The 19,219-nt window shown below is 43.5% G+C and overlaps 1 protein-coding gene across 3 annotated transcripts in view; it reads right to left on the reverse strand.

Annotated features, from left to right (window-relative positions):
* Window positions 1–19,219, reverse strand: part of FAM124A (family with sequence similarity 124 member A) — a 64,545-nt gene that overhangs the window by 18,044 nt on the left and 27,282 nt on the right. For all 3 annotated transcript variants that reach the window (XM_080375074.1, XM_080375073.1, XM_080375075.1), the window contains exon 3: window positions 6,612–7,351. In XM_080375074.1, coding sequence (XP_080231200.1) covers window positions 6,612–7,351 — 740 coding nt within the window. The remainder of the gene's footprint in view (window positions 1–6,611; window positions 7,352–19,219) is intronic.

The raw sequence follows: 19,219 nt of genomic DNA on the forward strand, positions 1-19,219 counted from the left end.
AACAAAACAAAACATGAAAAAGCGGCAGAGGTTAGTCCTCAGTATTATCATAATAAGTCTTACTTAAAAAGCAAAATGTCTTCAGAAGGGCAGCATATCAAAAGGCAAAATGGACAAATTTGACTTAAAATTGAACATATTTGGAAAGTGGCATGTACTGTGTACACAAAACTAGAACAGGTGGGTGCCTTGTAACACTAAATACATTCACTCTCAAGACTTTTTGCTGTATGGTGTATAGAGTCATCAGGGATCTTACTATGCCATGAAACATAACTGCACTAACAGAAAAGACAAAGTACCTTAGAATGAAGAAGAACAACTACATTATCTCCTCCTATTTGAGTTAGTGACTGATTTGCTGTGTTCCCCCCCAAACCAATTAGAAGCACTAAGAAGAACCAAACAGCTATGGCACTAAAATGAAAGGAAAAATAGAGTAGAATATCTTTAAAAACAGGAGGCTAGTATTAGACTTCCAGATTAATTAAATCAGCTTATGACACCTCCTTGACCGAGTCAATTTTTACTCCAAAAGACTCCCTTTCACCAGTTTCAACAGAAACTAAAAGCAATTTTTGTAAAGGTTCCCTGTCTACATCCTTGCCTGTACTTGATGCTTTTCTTTGCCTTTCTTCCTTTTTGTGTTCAGATCTGCTCTACCTGCATTATTAATTCAAGCAAGCTTGAAGCTCTTTTCTCACCTCCATTTTCCTTCCTGCAGACTAAACTGTTCCCTGCAAAAGTGCCCTCTCTTTGCTTGTTCTGTCTTTCCTTTTTGCCTTCTCTGCTTCCTGGTTTACGTGCTCATCTTTCTTCTATTTGTACTTAACCGTAGTGACTTGACTGTAGCAGTGGGACTGTGCTTTCTTTCCTTTATTTCCCAGAATTTGTAGTTAGTAATGCTTTGAGTACCAGAGACCAGATGATTTAACTACATTTAAGACTACAGGGGTACATTATATCACCCAGTCTGACCTTGTGTTCACCATTTTACAAATCATTAAGCCATTTCTTTACTGAGCCTGCTGACACTTTAGGCAGACAAAAGCATTTCAGTTTTCAGGAGACTAAATTGCCGTATGCTTCAGGCAGGGGCATCAGACAGAGGTCCCACTAAGCCCACGGCCCCTAAAATGGTAGCAGATTAATGCCCCTGGACTATTTACATGTTTCATCAAGATCATATGAACACTGGATGACCAACAAGGTACCCAAACTGGAAACTATGGGAAGGAGAAGGAACACTGCTTTGTGCTGGCGAGAGGAAATGCAGATCCAGATGCATTTGCTGGGTCAGCTGAAGTGACCATGACCACACTGATCTGCGTCCTAAACCTCTCAGCAAAAACAGAAGCAAACCCTGAGCCTCCAGGATTTGTCTCTCCTTGGCCAAGATAAGTTTGAAAGGCAAACCAGTCCTCAGGCTGCAGAGAAAATGTTTCTTTTCATCTGAGTTGGGGCTGGAAGGGGAAAAGGAAAAACTTTGTCCTAACCTCAGATCCTGTAATTATTTTGACTCAGCAGCTTAGTAACACCCATCCTTGCTATCCATATATCTAAGACGGGGTATTTTCTGCATTCCCAGCTCCTTGCTTCAGGTGCAGCTGGTCTCCAGCATCCTGTAAGAAGGCACTGTCTCTGCTCCCCAATAGCCATTGGGTCAGTTATGCATCATAGAAAAATCTCTCTTCCAGATTTCCGCGTTCAGCTATCTTGAGTGTGAAGTCCAACAACAACCATACTTTTTCATGCAGATAACGTACATGTTTTAAATAAGCTGAGGCAAATATAGGCCCTTTTCTCCTCCTCATGGCCTCAGATAAAAGGGCATAAAGAGATGTGTTCACGAGTCCCACAGACACCCGTATTATATAATACACTGAATAAACACAGAGGTTTTAGCTATAAGATATTGATTCTTTTTGCTGTATAACATATTTGCTGTTGTCCATGTATGCATGTAACCCTCATGCTGCTTCCCATCTTCAGGCATTTTGCACTGCAAATGCCCAGCACAGAATGCCTTTATGTATGCAGCTGGCAGACACCTGCACCCCCAGGCTGACTTCTGGCAACTCCAAGGATGTATTCAACAGTAACATACTGACCTTGTACATAAACAACTGCAGCTGACTTCACGAAACCAATAGGGGGGTAACTACTGCCTGACTGCAGATCTCGAGTACTTGTTTTGTACACCCAGTGATGGAGAAATCTCCAAGGCAGCAGAGACCTGAGCTTGCAGGTAGCACAGCAACAGGTTCATAATTTTTAATGGTTGGGTCCACAAGCAATCTTTTCTCAGAACCAAGGCTTCAGGTAATAAACCGTATTTCCTAAATATGATTATACCACTCCTGAACTCAATATCGTGGTTGCCTGGTATAGGTAAGAAGAGCATTGGCTGATTAACTCAGTAAATCAGCTATAAACACCCTCTAACGAAAGCTGTGATCAGTTAACATTTGCACTGTTATTTCAATGGTTTATATAGCAACACTAGACAGCAAATAGCCACCCCATAAACCGTATAGGTTCATTAACACAATAACTGGCATAAAAGCCTTACAACTACTATCTGGCTACCTTGTTTCAGGCAGGATTAGCATAGACTGGTAACAGACCATGCATTTCTCAGGATTTTTATTTGTCTTGGCTTTCCGACAATGTCGTTTGCTTCTTGGTGCTGAAGATGGGGGAGGAGGAGGGCTTTCAGCAAGAAATTGGTTATTACAGGGTGAATCAGGTACCCGAACATAGATGCTTGGTCCATTCTGGTATCTCCTAGGGTGCCCGCCTGGCATTCCAGGAGGACACAGCCCTCCTGTAGGTCCTGAGCCTAATCTGCCAAGACACCCCTTCTGGGCAGCTGAGGCACCCTTTGGCATGTAAAATGGCAGTAGGTCTTACGCTTAAACACCAAGTCACTACCTAGGTGAGATTACTCATTTACTGTCACCTGTCTTCCTCCCAGGTATGTCTGCATGTTGTGTCCCCCCATTCCCCCATGTAGAGTAGCTAGGAAATTCTGCCAAAATGTTATGTTGCCTTTCCTACCCTCTCCAAAGACATTCTCATAACTTAAAGAAGCCATCTGTGCACCTTCTTCTCTCTGCTCACTATCCGTGCTTCCCAAACACACACGGCCAAGCTGGTCTCATAGTTATTAACCTCTCCTGCTTCCCGCATTGCGCTGCCAGGAGTGCAAGTTCATTAGCACTTCAGCTGTCTCTGTGTGGATTATACCCAGAGGCTGCCAGGAATATGGACGTGACCTATAAAACTGGCAGTATATTCGGTATACCGGTATATGGTATATTCTTAGTTACATTATTTACATATTCTTCCCACTGCACTGACAAGAGCTTCCCAGAGGTCCTGCTTCTGGGCTCAGCACTGGTGAAGCAGTCTGGGTGTCTTCCCACAGGATGCAAACGTGCCCTTAAGCCTTGCTCCTGCTAAAGCCAACCGAAGCTTACCCTTTGCCTCAGCTGGTACATAGCTGCACCCTTGGAGCTAACGTGCCAATGTGGAAAAGCTACTGTAACAGAATAATTTTGAAAGGCTTCCTTGCAAATGAAGGAATAGTTTCTGTGGCATTAAACAGATTTATCCTGCCCATGAATAACTTTTTCTCTTGCACTGACTTTATCTAAGCCCCTTGGTAATTGCATTTGTAAAATGGGTTAAGAGCATGGATCAATCTGGCTGGCAAGTATCCAAGTCCTTGTAAGCACACCAAGAAAAATAAAGAGGTCACATCTTATCAGTCTAACCACGGAGGTATATTCAAACTTCAGACATTAAACTGCCTGTAATTTAACAGGGATGTTAATCTACCATTTTGGGTATAATTGATAATTTTAATCTGGAAAAAGCTGCAGTATCCATATGAAGCAAATAGAAATATTGGGATCGTTACTAAGCACTAACTGATGTGCAGGCTGAAAAATACTAGGAGGACATTGTGTGGTTTCATATAACTGGGAAGAAGTGAAAGTTATGACCAATGCTGTGGCAGTGATGATACTGTTAATAGCAGAACTCTGTGAGAAGTGAAAAGGTAGTCCTGTTACTTTAAAAGGTAGCTACTATAATTGTTTTGAACTCAGAACAAGTTAAAAGAATATGAGTCCATGGATCACCAAATCCAGTGTTTCTTACACCTGTGCTCTTCTGTATAATCCCTTTTCCTTAAGTGACCATCCTGTCTTGAATTAGGTATTAACCTGTTTGCATCTGCTGGGAGGCTGTTACGTAGTTGGCCATCAGTATGTACAACTGCCAACTCAGATCTGTTTTTCCACAGCTTTTTGTTCCTGTGCCAGAAGAATCATTTAGTGAAACGACCGTTTTTTCTCATTCCTGTCATTTGCCTTCTGGTATAGTTTCCAAGCACAGTCAGAGCTCCCTGCAGACTTCCTTTGGTTAGGCTCAGATGACCCTATCTTCCAGTTTCCATTTGTAAGACTGTCTCTCCGTTCCTCTGCATGGGGGGAGAGCCTTTCCCTGCACCCACCCCTCTCTGGAGCCCAGGGCTGAAGACAGGTGAGGCCTGTGGGACCTTGTGCAATAGCACAAGCACTTCCCATGCTCCTTAAGGGATACTAACACACCAGAGACTGCACATCTCTTTTCATGGCCATATTGCACCGGTGGCTTGTAGTCATCTGAGTACAAACAGGACATTTTCCCTTTGGTTTAGTTACAGAGCTCTACTTCTGACTGTACAGACTTGTTTAAAACCTGTGTACCAAGACCTAGTCTTCATGACTTACAATAGCATAAGTTAGATCCAAAGTTTCTGGTTTCCCCCCATTTTGCATACATTAAACTTCTTTTGCTCTGCCACACTTCCAGTGTGGTAATTTCCACTTCTGTAACTTCATTCCCATTTGCCATTTTGCCTTCCTGTTCAGCATCAACATCCTCAGCGAAAACAGAAATAAAAATTAATTTCACTTGGAGGTCATGCTTAGCAGGCTTTCACTCTTTTAGTGCATATGGCTAAAATCTTATTCAGATTTTCTTTGAAGGGTTTACTTCAGCCTGCTGTTCAGCAAGTCTTGTTTCACCTCCATACTGTCTGGCACCTGTTATTTCTGAAAATTCCCTGTTTTGAAATGGAAAGCCTTATTTAGAAGCCCTATTTATTTATTTTTTTTACCCTTCCCTTCAATTTACTTGAAGCCAATGCAAGATGCCATAAACCAAAGTTATATAACACAGCAGAAACCTCCTGAAAAAGAACAGGGAAAAAGGCCACAAGTGCATGTGGTTTCTCTGTAAAAGGTTTGTGATGGCTTTTGTAAGCTTGAGTTTACAGGTTATCTCAGGCTAACACAGGTATGCCTACAGTGCGAGCAACAACCGTGACAAACCGGTGACTGTCTTGGCAGATGGGCAGGGAAGCTGAATTGCCTCCCGAGTCCTGGACACATGCTGTTCAGCTCTGGCATGGGGTTCCTCTGCGGGTGGCATCTGCAAAGTGGCACAAAAGTTTTTACCACCACCTGGACGTGACTTACCAGCACACAGAAGCCCCATGTACCTGGATTTTCAGTCCCAGGAGCTACAAACCCAGAGGCACTGTGCTGGGGGTGGGGTGGGGTGGGGTGGTACATACCTCTGTGCACACTGGGAGGTCTGTACAGTGGAAGGATGGCACACAGAAACAAGGTCAGGCAATTTGATAAGCTTCATAAATGCAATTCACTCTAGCAAAACACTCTTCTTTGAAATCTGAACAACAACTTTCCAAAGGTGAGGATCTGTGCAACATGATTCAAATGTTAAGCAGCAGTAAATACCTCTGCAGTGCAGGAATGCACATTAGCCTGGCTCTGGATTGCCACAGATACCCCCTTTGCAGGGCAGGCAGCTATTAAAAGCTTGCTGGTTGTTATCCCCTTTATCTCCCTTGGATATGGCGTAGTGAAGCAGAGCATGCTGATACATTGCCCAGATATCGTGCCTACGGATGTCCTAACAAATAAACTCTCTTTCAGCACTTGGTTACAAGCACTTGAGATTAGTTCAAAAAGAGCGTCTGTGGGAATGTCTCTCTCAGGCTGCTCTTCAGGGTGCATTTCTTTTCCTTCACCACCTGACAATCACTGTGCGAAAGAGAATCAGTTTGTCACCCTGTGATGCTACATATATATGAGTACTATCACATATATAAAATAATGAGTACCATCAGAAATTCTGTTTGTCTTCCATAACAACCTAATAACAGAGAGCTATCTTATAAACCTCTGTTGGTTCTGTGCCTGTATTTCTTATAACACTACACCCACTAGCCATCATTTCTCCACTCAAGCTCATAATTCCTTGCCTCCTCATTGTTTTAAACAGCTACCTCATCTCGCACTGCTCTTTGCATAAGCTGAGGTTGACGGGTATCTGGTGAGTATCACCAACTGCTTTCCTGATCAGTTATACACACAGCAAGGGGTTTCAGGTTCTTTCTTTAGCAGTACTGTCCTGGCTCTTTCATCTAGGATAGAGCAAAAAGAAAAGCCTCCTTTCCTGGCTGCCATTGCAGCTTAAGCTCTCCTGCACAAAACCAGTAAATGTGTTTCTGTTTCTCTGGGTACTGAACTTACCTGCAAAAGTATCCTATTTCCATCGTGGTCTTCCGTCTGCCACCTGCCTTCACTGATGGGGCTGCAAGGGTTGGGCAAGAGAGGCACAAGCTGCCCCACATCTTTCACTCTGAACTCCAGCACCGCTGACTCTGTTGGCATTGGCACCTGGCCCTTCGGAAGTTTTTTTAAAGAAAACTGAATGTCTATTTCCATGTTAGAATAGACAGGAAAAACACAGAAGTCCACTTTTTTCTGACATACTGGTCTTTTCAGTATTAATTCGTACAGTTTCAGAATGTCAACAAAGTTTTCACTCCTGCAGTATATAGTGAAGCGGATAATTTCTTTCCCGTAGTGCACTGGGCGAATGGCCCAGAGAGGAGTCTCTGGAGCCAAGGTGTAAAAGTCCTGGCTGCATGGCATGTAAGGGAGGAACTTCCCATGCACTCGCTCCGTGTGGTGGTAATGCCAAGGTGGCCGCTGAAAGGTTTCGTGGAGCTGCAAGATGGGTTCTTCTCCATATTCTTCCTGCAGAAACAGAATGATGGCAAGGGCTGGCTGAGAAACACCAGCCTTACTTGGCTTCCTGCGCTCCTTGGGCACTCGCCTTTCTGAGACTCGAAACAGCTGGAGGTCTGGATGGATCCAGGCTAGAAGCTTATCAATGGCTTGCTGAAGAGTCTTGGATTCACCCGGATCTGTGATAATATGTACACTAACAAGGAATGGGTCTTGTATGCCTTCCACAGAAAGTTCACCTGAAAGTATAAAAAGAAAAACAACCTTTAAGATTTGTAACCAGGTTGTCAATATTTAGGTGATCCTTAAAGGAGAAACAGTCTACTCAGTCACACTGGGCTCCCCGCCCCCCACATCTCTCTCAAGCTAACCTACAACAAACTAGAACTGATGTACAGAGATATAGCAGCCAAGAAAATAACCAGAAGACAGAGAAGTTCCATCGAGCATACCATAAGGGTTGCTGTTTCTACTGAGGTAGAATCCGAAAGACATTACCCAACATGTGTTTCTGTGTTCGGTAAGACCTGCCCCATACAGCTGAGAGGTAGGAAAGACAAAAGTATGGACATAGAGTAGGGGTGAAAGTGGCACTAATGATGTGCAGAATGATCAGGGTGGAGAGTGTTCATCCCATCTTGTTTTAATTTGTGCCAGTTGGCTCAGGGCATGGAAATCACACCATTGAACTCCACTCCATCACCTTGACGTTGGAGTTTTTCACCCAGTTAAGAGTGTTCTGTGTCCTGGAGGCAACTGTTTTAATAAGTAAAGGCAAAGTTTGTAGGGAGAGGTAATATCTTTTATTAGACCAACTGATATAGTTATGAAAAAAACCAGACAAGCCTTCAGGCACACAAGTCCTTCTTCAGGAAAAGATATTACTTGTCCCTACAAATCCTGCACTGTTTATATCTTCAGACCATCAAGACCATAATACTACTGCTTCAAGGTTTTTATAAGATTAGGGAAGAGTGGTAAGAGAAGGAAGCACAGAAAATTACACTAACTCAGGGGGAAAGAAGAAACCTGTAGTTAGCCTTGGGAATCTTCACAGGGGCTCTATCTGTTGTTATCCCTGAAACCTCCTTGAAAGCTCAGAAACGCAGCAAGGGCTGGTTGGAGGGCTGGGGAGAAACTGTCACTTCTGCTTTGCTGGAGTTGCATGCCAACAAAGATGCATGTGAATGAAGATCCAAGACAATTTAATAAGTTATCCCAGGTAATCTGGATACTTTTGCAGAAATGGTTCCCCCTATGTGGTGTTCTGAAACCACCTCCATGTCTGTGACCCTGAGCCTGGGCACAAAGCCTAAATGTGTGAAGCCTTAGAAAGGCTTCCCAAGCTTTTCATTGTGCAGACTACATTTAATAGGGAGACTGTCTCACAGGCTGCTTCCCCTCCTATTGGTAATCAGTACTAACCTCTCCCTCCTGGCATCAGAATAACATTCCTGTGATACTTCAGCAATTGCTTTAATGGAAAGGCAGTATTACTCAATTAGTGTATTTTAGTGGTCTTTCAATACACAGTAGCTGCAGGACCCTGAGAAAAGCTGGATGCAACTGCATCGTTTTCCAGACATGATTGGTAAATACACCACCAGCCTCAGTTTAGAAGCTGCAGAAAGATATGGTATGCAGAACAAATAGCAAGCATACATTTTGCCTAGGGGAGATACAGAAAAATCAAGTAAAAAAACCAAAAAATACAATTACAGCAGAGTTCTCATACCTCTGCAAGAAATGGGTGATGTGGAGTGACTTTGTCAGATGCTTAATGGAAGAAAAAAATATGAAGCAAAAAAAAGAAAAATATCTGTGTCAGTACATGGCAAGAGGCTTTGCTGTGACAATTGTTACTGGTAGGTAATTTTTTGAGATATCCCCTATGGATAGTCACAGTGTGGGAGAAAGACAAAGGGGGGGTGGGGGGAGGTCCTCTCATGGTCCTTTACATGTGGCAGCAGGACAGGAAGGAAAACAAATTGCAGAGGACAGTGATCTAATAAAACCAGAAAAAAAGTAATCACCATAGCTACGCAGTCATTCATTTTCTAAGACTGGAATAGAAGATGTTCAGCTCTTTTCTCCCTCTGTTTCCTTTGTTACGCAAATGCTAGCAAAGCCTGCAACAAGTGAAAGGCTTGATATTTATGCATATAAATGACTGCAGCTCTGAAAGAAGCCTGGGCACAACAATGTGAAGCAAAGAGCCATCGTTCCTGTCGGCTTCTTGCTCTGCATTGAAAAAAAAAAAATATCTCTGAGCATGGCTTTTCTGCCCTCCTGTTGCTCAGCATGGTGCATGGATGCTGAATGGCTAAAGCATTTTTCAGAAGTGGAGCCTTGTGGGAGCCAGCCCCAGCATTAGTATTCTGAAGCCATCACTGCCTGTGCCCATCAGCACCAGATGCTCGCAGCGCCTGCCTCAGAAGACCACCAAAGCACGGCACAAAGCCATCATTAGGAGCTAGGGTTATACATACAGCAGAGCATATCACCTTTTTTTGAGCTAGATGCAACTAGGCTGAAGAGGGGAAAACCTAACAAATCAGTACTGAAAGAGCTTCAGTATCTGTTTTATGCCAGCAACGATGCTTTTACTGCAACACCTTTACACCTTCCATTATGAGGCTTCTGTGTTTATGAAGTGGCAGCCATTTCTGTTTTGGTAAGTGAAAGAGAAACATAAGAAAAGCAGAAATACGAGGCAAGGAGCTAGGAGAAACTTCCCCTGAACTGATGATAAGTTGCAAATTGTTTCTATGTTACTAACAAGATTTTTTTGCTTCAACTGGCAAGGAAGGGAAGGAAACGACAGCATTTCTCATGACACAGTTCAATTTGCCCCCGGCAAATTGTCACAGAAGCAAATGAAAGCTCTGCATATGTATTACCCTTCCTGTGTTACTAGTTAATCCCACAGAAAATATCAAAATGCTGAGGCATCTATTTGGAAATAAGCTCCACACTTCTCACAGCTATTACATTTTTTTTCTTTCCTGTGACAGAAAGGGATTAGTTCTCTTCGAGTTGGCAAAGCTCTAATATTGCTAAGAGGTAATTACTACCAGGATTGAAAGAGTATTTTACAATTCTAAACTTTTTACTCCTCTGTTAGGTAGCATTAACTGTCCACGAGAGGTTAAAGCAAACACCCAGCCCAAATGCTGCGGGACTGTCACACTTGATGTCCTAAAACTAGGAGCTAAAGGTCGCCTGATATTTTATGATTGAGCTTTGGATGGGTCCTTCTCTACGTATTATTTTTTATTTTGTTGCTGATGCAGTGTTGCTGAATGGAGAAAAAAAGAAAGCCCTGCAAAGCAGAATGGCAGTCTTGCCCTGTGGTTCTTCCTCCCCTCCTTTCCCTGCCCAGAAACCAGTATTTTTTCATCAGAAAGACAATCTGACAGAAAGCAGTGGGTGCTGTCAAGTCCGTCTGTGCCAGCTGCCTCATTTCAGTACAACTTCACTTAAGTTCAAGCTGCCTTGTCTTGGGGACAGATGGGACAGGTACCTGTCTGTCTAGCCTGGTCGCCTGTGTCCCCTGCTGAGTGCATGGAGAGAAGGGCTGCTGGCTCTGAAAAACCTGCAGAGGATGATCTTGCCTTCCTAATTCCTTTCATAGAATCATTCAGGTTGGAAAAGACCTTTAAGATCATAAAGTCCAGCCGTTAATACAGAACTGCCAAGGTCACCACTAAACTAGTCCCCAAGCACCGCATCCATGATGGTGATTCCACCACCTCCCTGGGTTTCCTCCCTCCTCACTCTGCAGGGAACAGTGGTACCTGCAGAGGACAATCCTCTTGGCCCCAGAGCTGCCTAACTGGACACCTGTGACAACAGTGGCCACCTAGTGACACGAAGACCCACGGCTGATGTGGGAGGCAATGGTGCTCTGCCTCCTTGGGGTGGAGGGTTGGGGGGCTAGCCACCACCCCTGAGAGGTGCCATAAAGACTGGGGTATCTGGTAACACCACCCTTGTTGCAGCTGGCCAGGAGGGCAGGGCTCCTGGCCCAAAGCAGGCACAAGCAGGTGTGACTTCAGCTCAGCAACCCTAGCAGCTGGGAAGAAGCTAGCCTCACCTGGAGGTACCGGGAACTGGAGCTACAGCTCCTTCTCCCTGGAGTATGTATACATTTCTCATCAAACCACACAGGAGGCAAAACATCCCTAGAAAAACTGAGCAAGAGTTTTCTCCCATGGCACCTGAATAACCTTAGGTTAGAATAGTCTCCCTCTTGCATTTGCTTTTTGGCCCAGGACTCTTGCACCCCTGGCTCCAGCAGGGTGGTTACTGGGTTCTCTGGCCATGACCTGGCAGTCTGGTCCCTCCTTCATGCTGTGAGAGGCCCAGGTTGCATCCCACCCACAGCTGCCCTGCACAAAGACCTGTCCCTGTTCAGGGCAGTGTTCCAACCACGTTTTTATCTCAGGAGAAGTCACCACCTTCAGCAGTCTTGATAACATCTAATTTTCCAGGCTTCTCCAGGGGACTTGGCTGGAAATCCACCGACTGCCTAAAACCAACCTGTAGCAGAACTTAGGAAGGAGATAAGTACCCGCTTCCCTGAAATGTCTCTCCCAACCCTGTGCTGGTGAATCAAGATATGGACATAAAGACCTCTCAAACTCACCAGGAGATATTTAATGAAGAGTTGCCTATGGGGTTAGGCAAACCTGGTAAGCATGCGAGCTCGGATGGAGTCTGTGGCAAAGAGAGATTTTAGGCAGACTGGACCCTGGCCCCAATTTGTGCATGGGAAAGTGCATTTCCAAACTGTGGCAGATATTTTCAATTTTCCAGCCACCTACATTTTCAATCTTCTATCCAGGAAACTCAGAGGAAGTATTCAACCCATAAATACTTGACATAAATCACTTTTTTAGCTGACCCATAATATTGCATTGAGAAACTGAACACTGGAACGTGAACTTCCATTTTCCTGCTGCGGTACGCTGCTCCATGGGAACCAGCGCCTGAACCTGTCTTACACTGTACAGACTAGATTCCTTTATCACTACATCAGGCAGTAAGATTTCACATTTCAGCCTGACCAAACTGCACAATGCCCTGCAGGAGATGTAAATCAGGCAATGGGAGAGGGTCAGAGTGAGCGCACCAAGCTTCTGAACTGCAGCTCCCATCGAGTTCATTATCAGGAAATACTTGCTATCAGGGACTAATGAAATAATTCAAACCCAAACATTACAGATCAGCATATTTTGTTCACTGTTCATAAGTCAAAATACTTCAACTGTGGGAACGTAAAAAAAATAAATATCTATATAAAAAAATCACTGTATAAATAACGTCAGAAAAAAAGCACTATAAGATTTCCTAGTTGAAACTTCCTGGGATTTCTGTTGCGCAGAAAATGTCAATATTTCCCTATTTCAGTCCCATTACAAAACACAAAGAAATGTCAAAATGGTAGCATTTCTCACTGAACAGGACCTTCACATTTCATCCGAGTCCAAGGCAAGACCAACCATTTTAGGTGTATTAACTGAATGGCTCATGTGCAGACACAAAGACAAAGCTATTTTCATAAACAAGGAGCATCAACTTATGGGCAGCTGCAACAGAAGCCGTAACTGGACACCTCTGACAGCAGAACCCACTGCCAGGTCATGCTTTGATGAATTATGCAGCATCAATAAACTTTTGAACAAGCAGGATGTGACAGATTCACCAGCTCCTCCAGTCTCTTTCCCTGCTGTTTAATAGCATCTGACAAATGCAGGGCTGCAGGATAATGTGCTTCTCAGCATGCCCTGCTTTGCGCACCACCTCAAACTTATGAAGGGTGTTCAGAAGCAATAAGAAAGGGGATATTCTGCACAGCACAGCGACAAGAGAAACCTCTTTCACACTCCCATCAGAGCAGCATTTTCCTGTGGTGCTGCAGCTGAATGGAGATAATGGTGCCAGGATGCCCACTCCTCCATCCGTACTAAGATAGTATAGACACAGCAGACCAGCATACTGACAAGTGTGGCAAAACGGTCAACCTGCTCTTCCAGACAGGCACATGATACAGGCTCTCTGTGCTGTTATTCAGTTGCTAAAGAACAAAAAAAAAAAAAAAAAAAAAAAAAAGTATTGAGTGAAAATAAAGCTGGAAAATGAAGCCCATTATCTGCCTGACAGAGATAAAAAGCTTTCTTTGGTATATTCATATGAACAGTCTAACGAGGTGTCATTGCCCTTAGTATACAGCACGCAGCCAACCCTGCGAGAATGAATCTTATCAAAAAGTGATACTTAATGCCCACAGAGGCCCTGCATGATCAAGCAAAGGCAATGGCAGATCTCATCATGTGGTACCTTTGCTGTTAGATGGTGCAGCGATTGCTGAAACTCCCCACTGTGCTACAGCCCAAAGTGAACTCTCATCCCTCCCCCACTAGCTACATTCCCATGACCTGCCCAAGGGTAGCCTTTCATGATCAGCTTAAGCTGCTGTTGAAAGGGGCCATCTCACTCCATTTCACATCCTTTACCTCTCCATGCACTCCTGGCCACTCCCTTACGCTGGCCTGGGTACTCGTGTAGCTACATATCTTAAGCTGATCATGCCATTGCACCCTGACCCTCGCTCTCCCATTTGCCGTCATATAGTCTATGGTGCCAAGATTGCCATCTTGGCTTGCTTTCAGAAACATATGACGGACCCACATGTTCTTCATAGGAAACACAAAAGCTATTGCGGCCCAGATCCATCCCACGGAAAGTTAGGTACCTGACAGATGTCCCTCCTGTCTGTCCTGGAGGCTGGCTGTCCTGGGCTCCTTTTGTAGTCCATGGTGAGAGGCAGAATCAAACCTCAGATAAGGCACATCACTCTCCACTGTCCACGAGTGTAGTGGGAACCAAGCAACTCCACTTCTATCTTGGGCACTTCAGCTATGCAACTAAAACTGGAGGTAAAGTTTGTGGGCCTACGTGCTTATCATGAAGATTATTCTTGTTCTAGTATCTTACTGTACCACCTTGTCAACAAATGAGGCGTGCTTTTGTGATGTGCATTACGGAAGAAAGTTGCCATGTTTTCCATTACACCCTAGAAAACCAACTTCTTTGAATCTTTTAGTCAGGCTGCTGGCTGCCCATAGCAAGGCAAAGAGTCACGGACTCCTTAGGTCATAGATAAACTCTCCATCCCTATTTCCCTCATCTCCTCATTAGCAGTACTGCAGCTTTCTCACTTATCCCCTAACTGCATGGCTGACAAGAAGTAGTTCACACTTGGTGTAAAGGTCTGTGTGCGTTGCCTGTGGGCTGACTGTCCAGCTGTAGGTCAGGAGAAGAGGTAACTTGAACTCACATTACAGCCTTTTTTCTCCACGGAGACAACAGTTTGTCCTGCTGCCTTTCACCCAGCTCTGATGAAACCTGTGTGAAGTTAGTGTCTCTGTAAAGAAAGACGGGACACATTCACTTCATGTTTCCCTTAAAAAAAAAAAAAAAAATGCTAAAAAGAAAGGGATGGGAGCACCACATTGTGTTTCTGGCTGTGTAATTCCATGTCCCTGACAGCAGAGCCTTCTTGCTGTGTCTGTGTGTTCTATCTTGGCTTTATGAAGCCTGTAGACATGCCAAAGCAGGGGCTGTGCTTTACTGTATATTAAGCACCCAGAAAAAAAAAAAAAAGACCCCCATCTCTGAGAAGGTATATGGAATCTTCATGCAGACAAACTGTAGGAACCCATGGTGGGTGCTTTTACACCACGGTTACAAGCAAGCAAACTGTTTGGCAATCCTCACAAACACCCCCGATGATATGGATTTTTCCATCAGTGCTGTGGTCTTCTCCATGAGCTCTTTAGTCTTGTTGCATGGTGCTCTTGAAGTGTTAAAAACAATCAGAATTTCAAATTAAAAAAAAAAATAATTCCTTATAATCTACTTACCCTCCAGAGAGTGCTGAAGTCTTACTTCAATACTCTCCTCACCACAGATTTAGCTACTGATTTGCTGAAAAGCAAGAAACCCCAAATGCTGGCGTGATCCTACACCCTTCAGGGATACTCTTCTGGATGTCAGCTGTTCTCATGTCCTCTCTTCCCTCCCACACAGTTCACCACAATTCAAGAGCTGTCTTGATTCTCAGTCTGCACGTGTCCCTAAATGAAACAGACCCACATGATTTGGTATCTTCAAACTGCCTTCGCTGTCCCACCTGCTTTCACTCAAAAGCCACAATCTACCTCTATTTGCCATCTAGAGGCCCAAATGGCTTCTTCGCATGGAGATAAATTTTCACGGGAAACCCAATACCCATAAGAGAAAGAGTAAGGACTTTTTTTTTTTTTTTTATGCCATCAAAAATATTCCTGGTCTGTGGAAAACAGCTGGCAACTGTCATTCTGTGTCTTTCGGAAGACAGAGTAATCACAGCCCCCTGAGCAGGGAACTGAAGCACAATGGTGAGCTGCTGCTTGCAGGATTTGCCTTGGTGAGTTTAGCGAAGCTACTGGCATGAATTAGCCTGGGCCATCAGGGTAAGGCACAGGACTTTGTATAACAGCCTATATTGCAGCTAAATTCAGTCCAGCAGAGAAAAACAGGGAAGGTGCATTAATTATTAATGCTCAACTACTACATTAATTTGTTTTATTGTTCTTTTGTATTGTATGTAGAATTAAAAAAAAAAAAAAGTTGCCTCACCTTTTAGGGGGGGTAGGGAAGACAAGAGGACCTGAAACTGAAACACTGACAGAGCAGTATTCCAAATGGCTGCAGATTTCCACTTTAGAAGAGTTAAGCTTTGTCAAGTTGCATGCCCTTCCCAATCATAAAATTTTCCTAAAGACAGACGTGGATCATTGTACTTGGCAAGAACCTAGATACCATTCTTTGCTATTAACATCATATTGTACAGTTGCAATGTGTAGTGATTCAGTAAAACTGCTATCAGCAATCACCAGTAAATCAAAAGCTGTACAACGTGTGTCAGCATTCAAACTGCATCCACCACCATACTGTTCAAAGACCTTTGAACCTTGTCCTTGTAAAACTGAGATTCTAAAAAATATGTTTTTTATAAAAGGGCAGAAAGAACATTGCCTTAAAAGAAACCAAGAAACATTGTACACTTGAGCAGCTGACAAATTTGGTCCAGCAATGGTCCATACCTCACACAATATACTCAACCGAGAGTGTGATTTTATGATGGGCTTAAGACAATTCAAGGCTTCACTGCTGGCACTCTTCCCCCCTAGTATTCCCAGCTAAGTGTTTCCAGTGCTTCCCATGTGTCAGGTCTAGGGGCAAGTTGAAACCGCTTGCTGAACAGGCTGAAAAGAAGCCCTCAGAGAATGAGTAATCAGGATTGTGACTTCTGGTGGCAGTCAGAGAACTGATCTGGCTAAAAACGTTAATTTTCAGGTAGACTTCTTTTAATCAGTTTGCGCTTTTGCACAAACCTTCCTGGTATCACGAAGAGGTGGCAGGGAAACCCAGCCAGAGGGAACACTGAAGCCACAACAAAGCATCCATACTCGACACATCTGAAGAAAAAATGGGATCAAACCATGAGGGATGGTCAAGCATTGCCCATGGTTGTTTCTCTGTAGACAATTAACAACGCACAGCAAAGGACCCACTTGGACTTGACCGTAGTGGAACACTATTTTGTATCTCATAATCCTTTCAGCTGACAGAAGTGTGTGGTTCAAAAGACCCACCTCACCCCACCTGATGGAAAAGGGAAGTGGTAATAGAAAGCATGCTTTGTCTTTGGTGCTTCATCCTGATCCCGTAAGGTGGCAGACAGAAGCTGCCTGGTAAACATTTCCTGAACCTTTTAGAAATTACAGATGCAAGATTTTTTTCCTAAACTACTGATCAAAAAATATGTGGTACCAACAAAAATGAAGTAGGCAGCGGACATCTATTGCTCTAGAATGCGGCACACACCAACTATTAAATGTCCCAGTTCCCCACTGAGCTTGCATAAATAAATTCTATTTATTTATTTTTAAAAGTTGAAATTAAAGAAAATGCACCACCATAATGTACTGCAGCCATAAAGTGAGGAAACTAATTGTCGGCACTGTCAAGACAGCATGCATTTAGTATAAACTGCCTTAACAGCTTCAGCCTTCACAAGTGTTTTGTCATTTGACTCTGAGTCAGATGGCTTTTCCCATTCTACCACAACTACTGCCTCCGAGTCAGGAGTTGCCATGGGACAGGTTTTTTTTTAGCTTTGCTGTTTGGCCTTTAACAATTCAGACAGACGTCTCAACACTTTCCACATCATTCTCGTCACTGTACCAGCTGAACTTGGAATGCCAAGATCTTTCCTGCAATCTACTGCCTAAAGTAGAAGACCCACTAAATGACTGCCTAGCTCCTTGTGGTTTTCTGGGACAGCAGCAATAATACTTCCACAGAGGGAAATTCAATCCACATCACCTAATAATCCAATTTAACTTTCTCTAAAATCTTTCCTGTAAATTTTTACTACAATTCTGTGGGACTCGATAGCTCAGTGTCTACCAAAGATTTCCTGTTTCTGAATCTGTTTGGTAATGAGAGAGATGAAGTATTTGCCTCTGTGGTTTTGATTATGACTATGTGTGCTTTAAAAAGGAGCTAGAAAAACATTCAGATTGTCATTCATACACAATTATTTTTTTTTAATTACTAGTCCAGTTTTTACCTGCTTTGTCTACATAACAGGAAAAAACCCTGACCGCATGTGGTCAGAAAACAATATACAAAACAACAAGCCCAGATTTTTGATAGTTCTGATCCCGTAATCGTTTAGAGTACAGTTACACCCCTTTGATACAGAAATGCCAAGCTAGCACTAAGCCAGTAGGAAGTAATTTAACCATAGGGGACACAGTTTGGTGCATGCTAAATGATCCTGAAGAGTGAAACTCTGATTTTAACAAAGAACAGAAACGTGGGCTACTCCAAGCTAAATACATTTAAACAAGAACTTCAGCCTTCACAAGGGGAAGGGCATGTTTGTGGTTAATGCCACACACTTGACATGCAAAAATCAAACCTAAATTTGATTTCAAGCACAGTTACACATTCATTTGTGCATGTCCTTACACATGTCTGTGCTTCATTTCTTTTTTATCTTCTCTTTCTGGCCACTGGCCATCTTTAGTCATGTCTTTAGGGAGATATTTCCTCTCTGCATTTATGCTCCTAGACAACCATATGCAGTAAGACCAACCTCAACACACTGTCTCCCTACTAGAACAGCATCCTAACCTCAACTTCTTGAAAGGTAAAAGTGCAAATAACAATGTCAACTCAATATCAAGCTCTCTAGCATAGTTTCCAGGCAATGGTGCTTGGCAGCAGTGATAACTCCGTGCTGTTCCTGTCATAGGCAAGGGTCCATTTGCAGCTCCTGAAAATCAGGATGCATCATCTGTGGATGCTTGTGGATAGGACTGGGATGCTGATGGGGCTGGGAGTGGGAATGGTGCTGTGTGATCAAATACCATAGTGAAACAGGAGGAAGTTGAATAAAAATTCTGCAACCTAGACAGAAATTAGGGACTGGAAAGCAGCAGGGCCTGCTGATGTTGCTCTCGGCTGATGATTCAAACTGAAATACAGGAAATTCTTTTTAAACAAGAAGATGCCTTTTTTACCATGAGGCTGGTCACTTACTGGAAGAGGTTGCCCAGACAGGCGGTGGGGATATTCAGAACAGAATGGGATATTGCCCTGAGCAACCCACTCTCACTGCCCCTGCTTTCAGCAGAGCTTTTGGGACTAGACAGTCTCCAAAGGTGCCTTCCAACCTCAACTTTCTGTGGTTTGGTACTATACTTTTCTATCCTGTATGCAAGCTTTGCTCCTTCATCACGGTGGAGCGTGATCACAAGCAGCTCCATAAACATGTTTTGCACAGCCAAAGACTGCTGGGCGGTATGTATCAATAACATTTTCCTTCTTCACACAGCCACAGTAGGAAACAGCACTGCTCTTTACCTCTAGCAGCATAACACAGGCCAGGCAAGATATAGAGAAGATGCTTACTGTATTTTCCACAGGAGCTGACACTTTAGATTTCACTGCTATATAAAATACCTGAATTTGCAACATTGACAGAT

Source organism: Falco punctatus (genome assembly GCF_963210335.1).
Source record: "Falco punctatus genome assembly, chromosome: 2".
Classification (NCBI taxonomy): Eukaryota; Metazoa; Chordata; class Aves; order Falconiformes; family Falconidae; genus Falco; species Falco punctatus.